The sequence below is a fragment of the Doryrhamphus excisus genome, chromosome 5 (genome assembly GCF_030265055.1).
Source record: "Doryrhamphus excisus isolate RoL2022-K1 chromosome 5, RoL_Dexc_1.0, whole genome shotgun sequence".
Classification (NCBI taxonomy): domain Eukaryota; kingdom Metazoa; phylum Chordata; class Actinopteri; order Syngnathiformes; family Syngnathidae; genus Doryrhamphus; species Doryrhamphus excisus.
In genome coordinates, this window is record NC_080470.1 from 9,682,522 (window position 1) to 9,691,530 (window position 9,009).

Here is a 9,009-nt window from a genome sequence, read left to right on the forward strand (position 1 = left end):
TCGTTGTCTTCAACTTCAAATTGTCCATAGGTATGAATGTGAGTGTTGTGTGAATGGTCTATATTTGCCCTGTGATTGGCTGGCGACCAGTCCATTGTGTGTCCCGCTTCTCACCCGAAGACAACTGGGATAGGCTCCATCATGCCCACGAAGATAAGCGATATGGAAAATGGATGGATGGATTTTTTTGTCAACTTTTACAATTAAAATTTAGTTTGCCATGGTTAAGAGGCCTGAATTTGAAATCCTTGTCACTAAATAATATGTTTACATGGGTTGAGATTTGATTTATTTTGGAAAAAATCCTGGAAAATAGCAAGTTATGATTCATGTATCAATTTTTGCTGCAACATCACAAATTTGGGTCAAAAACTGAGGGGCATTGAATGTGGAAGTGTGAATGAAAGAAAATAATTCAATTTAATTATACAACTGGTATGTAATTCTTAATAAATGTTAACAAGATGATTATTATTTCTAACAATTGGGCTGCATATTTGTCAAAGGACCCCTGCTTGTGTGTATTTGTGTCAAGTGTGTTGAAAAGGACCCCAAGCTAAATGTTCGCCGTCTGCTTTATTAGCATTATTAGCAGCCGAATGAAACATTTGCAATCTTATTTTGCTGGGTGCATGTTGCAGTCAAACTATAATCCCTTCAGATGAAAACCAAGCACCAGTACGACTAGTTCAACCTGTTTTTCAACTTTTTGGTCACAGCCCGGTTATTTCCACACTTGTGTAAGAGCTGATGGAAGTCTTGCTTGTAAAAAAAAAAAAAAAAAAATCCAACCAATTATGTCAACCAATCATTGACAGAGACCAAAGTATATCTCAACTTGACTTCTGCCCCAGGCCTTTAGTCGGATCAAGGTGAACATGCTCCCGTTTCGACAGCTCTGAAGAAGACTTTATTTCGTCTTTGTATTTGTTGATCTTGATTTGAAGGAAAGGCTTCATGATGAACAAACGACAAGGGCGAGCCATGAGCCAGATGCCAAACTGTTACTATGAGGGATACCTGGAGAAGAGGTCATTTAAAGATAAGGTGGGCTTTTTTTCAGTATTTGATTGAAAACCGCTGCATAAAATACAATGATTGAACAGTATGTTTATTACAATATACAGAGTGAGCCAAAGATAGGGTTACAGCTAACATATGTATCTACATACATTCTATTTACATAGTAGATATTGTGTTTATTACATTACAAAATTGTAAATGTTTTTGGGGACTTGGTATAACATGGATGGCGGACCCGTTGAGCTACATTCTGTATAGCCCATTCGCCATTGGCTGCGCACCCCTGCTCACAAATCTTTTTGAATGTTTATTTTGAATGAATTTTGCATACCAGTATATGAAGGTATAGACACTGTGTGTGGAAATATTGATAAGATTTATGCTCATTAAATAGAGATCAGGGTTAAGGTGTGCTATCATTCCCGGAAATGTTTACATTGGCCATACAAAGACAGGCATGACAGGCATGTGTTGACACTTCACTGACACTTCAAAGTGTCAGTCACCATAATCCATCACGCACTTGGGAAAAAATTCCTTTATGCAAGTTGTAATTTAAATATAGACATCATATGATTGTTTTAAATCACAAATGCTGACTGAAATTGACAAGCTTATCCTAAAAAAAATACATTTTGGACCCTTTTTCACTCTATAATGATATTTTGAATGCCACAAATACTACAAATTGGAAAGAATATGCCTCAAAAGTCAAACAAAACTAGCAGGTCAAACCATCTTCATGTGTGATGTCAGCAAACTCTCTAGACAGCTCATGTGGACAGCTACTCAGCTCATGGATTGCTTTTAATTTCGCCTTTTGTGAGAGAAGGGTACAAGTGATGGCAGAGAGGAAACGATAACCGCAGAACCACAAATTGCGACATCGGAGAGTGTCAGGCTGCTCAGTAACAATATGAGCAATACAATTAAATAATTACCTAAAAAAAGATTTGACCAAGCAAATAGCATGTAGTTGACAGCATAATGGCTAATGAAAAGCATCAAAAGAAGTACAGTAAAGTACATTACAGTACAGTACAGTACAGCCACCGCCTGCAAATAGACAGAATATTTACTACTGTGTTACTATTTCCAACAGTAGTAGTTTTACTTTTCATTTACTGTTATACCTGCAGTTAAGAATGTTAAAATGTTGCTTAAAACACAGCTAAGCTCGGTTAATAAAGTTTTTATGTTGGTGACAAATTAATTCTTAACATAATGTAAAGTTCCCATGGGAAAAATGTTTTTTACTTTGTAATTCAACCAGCATCACCGAATGAACTATAGAGTATCTGTGTAGTATCAGAATACTGTACTTAGTGTAATTAGGCCAGTATTACGCATCGGGGCCATATATCAGATACACCACACCAACAGGCTTTGCATAGCCTGCAGTGGGTGGGGCTACAGCTGCAGTTTCTCGTCATAGTGTTTAAAACTTTCCAACTGTCTTGTCAATGAAGCGTGAGCTGTAAACAATTCTTCGTGTCTATGTGAGATTTTAGGAGTGATGAAGAACAATGTGTATTTTCTGGCATTCCCCTGCAGGCCATCAAAGAGTCTGCAGTCGGTCACAACCAAAATAATGAACAACAATTATTAACACAATGATACTGTACATCTGTACATCTGTCTGTTGCATATCATCAAATAATATCCTTCCTGTGTGTGTTCATGTGCAGAAAGGTCGCAAACTGTGGACGCGCCTGTGTGGGAACACACTTTTCTTCTTCAATGACAAGAGAGACACTGAGGTAAGCTAAAAGTGTTTGCATTTGACATGTTGGCTGGGAGATTGTACGGCTAGTATGCAGCTTGACTGTGTATATGTGTATGTTTGAACAGTACATTGAAAAGCTGGATCTCAGCGGGCTGATTTCAATCACGGATGACAACACGGTGGATTGTAACCTGGATGTAGCCAGACTGAACCTCCTGATCAAAGATAACGACATTGGATTTTCTGTAAGGGCAATACGTATGTGAAGATATGAGCATACACAGTCATGTGAAAAAAAATATTTTGTCTAATGTAATCATTCGACAAATAGTCAATACTTCTGGCCAATCAGTCCTATCTATACCCATGCATGATGTTTAGCTTAATGGCAGCTATTTTCAACCAAATAAAAGCTCATATTTTACTGACATGTACTTGTAAGTCACCTTAAGGTGTGTGCCAAATTTTGTAGAGCGTATAGACCTGTGTCAGTCCGACTTTGAGGTTTAATATTAGCACAGACAACAAACTAGGGGTGCATCTTTTGGCATATTTTCACACTTTTCTGTGCAGCAAAGGAGTAAAATGATAGTATAAGCAAGTAATACAGTATAAATATATATTTTTTTATCCCCCCACAGGCTCCAAATGCAGAGGTTCGGGAGCTTTGGAAAGGCTTCATTCAATCTGTGGCTGAGGTTTGCTTTCTTACTGACTTCACTTCCCTAGCATTCATATGCAATGGAAACTCCAAAGTCAAACACTGGTCCTAAATAAAAATTAAAAAAAATATTAAAAAAACAAAAATTTCGCTAATGTAACATGTGTTCATTTCTGCAGTACCTATAAAGCACCACTAGGTCCGAAGTATTACTCTGTAAACTTTGCTGTTCACTCTGCACTGTGTTCTGAGTAGTTTTACTTTATTTAAATTTTATTGTAGCATGGTAGTAGACAAAATTCATTGACTTAACATGATTTCCAATGATTGTTGTGCAATTACAACATGGAAGTCAACCAGCGGCACTAAATGGATCGTGTTTGACCTTAGAGGTTCCACTGTCTCAATCATTATAAATTGATTACATCCCATATTTAACATGTTGTTGTTTGTGTGTTAGCTGTCAGTTTCTTCCGCTCTCAACCTGCTGCCGGGACAAATGCTCATGCTGGAAGAGGTTGTGAAAAAAGAAAAAGAAAGACTAGAAACTATCCAACAACGTTCTCCGAGCCCATGTCTCAAACCCAAAGAAGACATGCCAGAGTGAGTATTCAAGATAAATGTATAATTGTATTGCAGCTGCCTATATAGACAACATATTGTTTACATACAAGGTATAAAAAGTCCATACGCTAAAAACTGCACGTTGACAAGCGATAACTTCCCTTTTCCCACTTTTATTGGATGCAAAATATGCAACTACAATGAGAAAGCCTACACTTAATCAGTGAAGTTAATGAGCAGGCTTATAAAAGCAGTGTGTATGTGAATTACTGTTGCCAACTCCTCAGTAAGAAAAGTAGCTATTGGCTGCCCTAGAAGTCCTCAGAACCTCGCAGAAGAGACAAAAAAAGTGACTAAATACACCTTCATTGTATTTACAATTGCAATATGAGACAAAATATTTTAACCCTTTAATCACCAAAATGATGTAACATTGCTGAATTGAACAAGCTAGACATTTGTAACTTCAATCTGAGCAACATTTGCAAATTTCCCCACTGAGGGACGAATAAAGGCATATCTTATTTGTAGGCTTGTTTCTATGCAAAGTTTAGGAATGTTATGAGTTTGAACCCCGTTTGCTGGCGGCAGCGAGTCTGCTCACCATCACAGTCCACTAGCGGCACATTTCGGAGCCAAGGCTTTGCTTCATGGATAAGTGGAGCTTCACTGAGTTGCAGGCTTGTGACTGATTTGTCACTTTTGAGAAAACATGTCGCCAAGAGGGTTTGAAATGTCACCAGATCTAGCAACAAAGTCGCCAAGTTGGCAACGCTGATGTGTGTATAATAGAGGATGTGGTATAAACATTTGGGCAACCAGTTATCCTCCACCACAACTATGAAAGTCAATCAATTATTGACTTGGATTCTGCTTAGTGGACTCCACTAGTTTATATACACGTACAGTACTGTGTTGTTGTGAGATATTGTTTTGCTTTTGAGTAAAAAAAAAACAAAACTGTTGGGATGTCCAAAGTGCGGCCCATGGGCTTACCAATTTTAGAAGGCTATCCACTATCATCATGTCATTAGGCTATAGTTACTTAGCACATGGTTATGGGTCATGCCAGATATTTGCGTACGCACTGATAATTTTAGAAGAAAAAACACCATAATGAAGTTGAATAATGTGTAATTATGTGTCCGTGTTCTATGTTTGGTCCGCAGGTGTTTCCACCCAGTGTCTCGCACGGAAGCAGAGCTTCTTCTTGAGAGAGAGGCCGACAGAGGAAATATGCTGCTCAGGCCCAGCAGGGACGGCAACGCCTTCGCTATCAGCACCAGAGAAGAACTCAATGGGTACATTGACACACACACAGAAACACACACTGTATGTTCACACATCTGTGCCAGGACATAACATGACGAAATTTAATTTTTTTCGGACATTGACCCATTTTTGGAGAAGGAAATATTTAAATTTCAAATATAATTTTATCCAAAATGCAAAGACTTACGGTTATACTACTGTATAAAATTACTATTTTACAAATTATAATGCAATTCATTTGATACAATTAGTTTTGTATTATTTAATTTAATTGTATTTTTTCATGTTTCATTGTGTTTTTTTCATTTTTTCGTGTTTTTCAATTAATTTATAAATTAAATTAAATGTCATGTTATTTAAAAAAAACACTACAATCCCAAAAAATTGGTACATGTTTACTTTAAATTTAAAAGGTGTAGTAATTTTACACAAACACCATTAATTGCAGAAAGCTTTTCTTAAATTCTAGTTTTAATGTTTTTCCTTAATATAAACATAAGCTCTCTATGTAACATAACACGTCTCTCTCCGTTTTCAGGCCCATATACAAGCATTACCGTGTGAGCAAACATGAAAACTGCTGCACCATCGATTTGGACAATCCTGTGAGTTCCAGCTTGTTTTATTCAAAATCTCACAAGCTTGTGTGAGTTTAACAAGCAACTGTGCCAAATTGTTGGATATTGGAGGTCAGAGTAGAAAGATGAATGGCATTCGTGTAATGATGCCGCTCTTTTAATGAATTAAATGGTCTGCATTGTGTGGGGCATGGAGTGGAGCATCCCTGGAATGTATCCGCAAAATGAAAGCACTTTTTTGCCAAGTTAACCACAATCTGTTCGGTGGCGCTGGTTGCTGCAACTGTAACTAAATGCAGAGTAAACACACTGAGTAACACAGTGTAAAAATAAGTCTTCTTCCTACTCCTTTTCGGACACGAACTGTACAAGTGTACTTCAATGTAACACCGTTAAGCATGTCATCACAACTGTAACATAAAAGATGATACACATTCTTTGTGATATCGAAATTTTGGCCGTTTATCTCAGCTACATCTTGTGCAAAAAATAAAAATGGCTGCCAGAATGTCACACAAGACAACAGAGATGCAATAAAACGTCTGCATCTGTAAGAGAAGATACAAGGTTTAGCCACCTTTGACTTCAATGTGGAAGGTAGTAATATTAGCACACACAGAATGTTGTTGCGCAGCAACAAGTTGTCCTCTTTATTCCATGCCGGTATCATTTACACAGAACAGTAAAAAGGTGGACAATCTCAGTTTTATGGGCTGTGTGAAAGGGCCTATGTTGCATACTGAATGAGATTTTTCATCAAGGTTATCTTTCCTTTAGTGTTAAAAGAAATCTTGTCTGTTCAGGTCTCCTGTACTTCACTATCCGACGTCATCGAGTACTTCATGGACACCACAGAGGGTGCTCTGATTGCTCTATCCAGGGAGGAAACCTATGAGCAGAACATCTGTACGTACATGCTGTACATCGTGTGTGCATCTCGGTTCTTAGACTCCATTTCTGGTTTATGACCTTTGTGTTTTTTTTTCTTTTGCAGCTTATATTGGCTTTGATAATGAAAATGGAGAGAGGACTGTGCGGGATGCTTCCACAGATGTCACCCCGCCTAGTTTACCAGCCAAACCAGGTACAACGCCAGGAATAAATGCAAGTGAAACTTGTTGACAGTTTGGCAGATGAAACAGTCTTCTATTGTCAAAACTGTCTGGTGTTTCATTGCCAGTGTGGCACACATGCACGCCCACACCAATTATTTCAACCCTCAGTAGTTATTGCCTAGAACTTGTTTTTCCTTGGTTCCATTGTTTTTTTTAGAATGTATAAGGAGCGTATCTCTTTGCACTTCCATTAACAGCCACGTCACAATACTTTTTCCGAGATAGTCTTTAACAAAACAAAAGCAATAGCGTGCATGCAGCTTCATGACAGATGACTGATCGTTCTTGCGTGTTTATGTTCATCCAAAGCTACAATTCAGTGTAATGATAATAACATCACTGCAAATGTTGTGTTTTTGCAGCACTGCCAAGAGTGCCGAGTGAAGAAAAAGAAAATGTCTATGTGAATGATCATGGTGAGTATCAGTCATTCCACTCTTGCCAGTGCACTGTTGTACGTGTCACTAACTAAATGTCGTCTTTCTTTAAACAGAGAAGAAAGATTTCACTGCCAACAAGTCGTCAGGTGAGTCACTTGTATGTTTCCATTTCATGGCCGTTCATGCTGTGAGTGTTCCTAATTGCTACAAAGCAGCAGAACCTTTTCTGATGAGCTGCCTTTTTGTCGCTGCAGAGCCCGAAATGAAAGTTGGGAAATCAGAGAACGCTCCAGTTCCTGCAAGACGCAAATTTCTGCCCTCCCAAGCCTCCATCGCTGGGTCGACACACGGAAAAGAGCCGAAGATGAGGAGTCAAACGGGTGCTCTGGGCCAGAGTATGTACACTCTGTGATACACATTGACTCGGACATTCCGACATGAATTCCAGTAGTGTTTGAAAGAAAATTATAGTACATTTAATTGCATCATTAGGGTTAAGTACTTGATTTGTTTCTTTCTTCTTTTTCTTTCTCAAAAGTTGCCCAAAATCCAGTGTCACTTGGCAACATAATATTTTGTAGGCATGCCACACAATCCCATGCAGTTCAGTGAACAGTGAAGTGAAGCGGCAAGTTTAGTGTAGTTTTTCCTTCAAGGACACACTAATCCAAGAGATTCTGTCCAATTGCTACCAAATTTGAACCACGTATAGGCGGACATACAGCTAGGCGACTTTACATTGTAAAAAAAGTTGAATTTCAAGCATAGCATGGCAGTGAAGTTGGATGAATTGTCAAAAAAGACAAAATAAATAACTCAGCTTAGTTTTAGTTGTTAGTCTTGATGACTTTCATGTCATCTGGTTGAGTTCAATTGTCATATAGAAGCCTAATTGATTGAATCAATGTTCTGTCTTACATATAAATAAAATCTTACATACAAATTTGTGAGCTAAATTTCAATTTCCTCGTCCCTGCAGCCATTTCAGAACTCAAGATGATGTTTGAAAGAGGACGGCAAACCTGAGAGAAGAGTCATCCTTTACAATAAAATCACTGTGAACCCATCCCCTTCTGACAACCCACCCGTCATCAGGACAACTCCCAAGTCCCATGGCATTACTTTATACGTTTGCTACTGTTGATTGACTATGTATGTACAATTGTGCCTCATTGCTTATACTTTTTTATTGTAAATAATGGGCAATGACTGCCAGAAGAATGTAAATATAACCCTCATGTGAATTCCTGTACATAGTTTTTATACTGGATGTAAACTGAATAAATACATTTATACACCACAACAGCTTTCATTTAACAAATATGAATTACAGCCAATTTATGTAGAATACGTCTAAGTCAGTCAGAACTTGGTGATGCCCGTTCATCTGTCACCATGGCCTCAGTTTTCACAGTTATGCTGACATCATACAACTATACGCAAATCTCCACCACCTCCATCATCTCCAATGTCCACTCCACCTTCACCAACTGCTTATAACTGACATCAAAACCTGGATGGAACACAACAGTGACAAAACAGATATAGTCATCATTGGTCCCAATAACATCACAAAATCCACTCAAGACTTCCATCTCATTCCATCCCCACTCATCCACAACCTTGGCATCCTCTCTCGACCCTATTCTCTCATTTTAACCCCATGTGAAAGAACTACTGCAATAGTATT

General features: G+C 38.2%; 1 protein-coding gene across 1 annotated transcript; it reads left to right on the forward strand.

The window, feature by feature from the left end:
- The first annotated feature begins 838 nt into the window (after positions 1–838).
- Positions 839–8,616, forward strand: LOC131129586 (signal-transducing adaptor protein 1-like). The gene is made up of 13 exons (XM_058073294.1): positions 839–1,047; positions 2,712–2,783; positions 2,875–2,994; positions 3,391–3,447; positions 3,871–4,013; positions 5,144–5,275; positions 5,785–5,851; positions 6,628–6,730; positions 6,819–6,908; positions 7,302–7,355; positions 7,433–7,465; positions 7,574–7,714; positions 8,299–8,616. Exons 1-13 carry the CDS (start codon positions 958–960, stop codon positions 8,343–8,345), a joined length of 1,149 nt encoding a protein of 382 aa, XP_057929277.1. The 5' UTR covers positions 839–957; the 3' UTR covers positions 8,346–8,616.
- Positions 8,617–9,009: the final 393 nt, after the last annotated feature.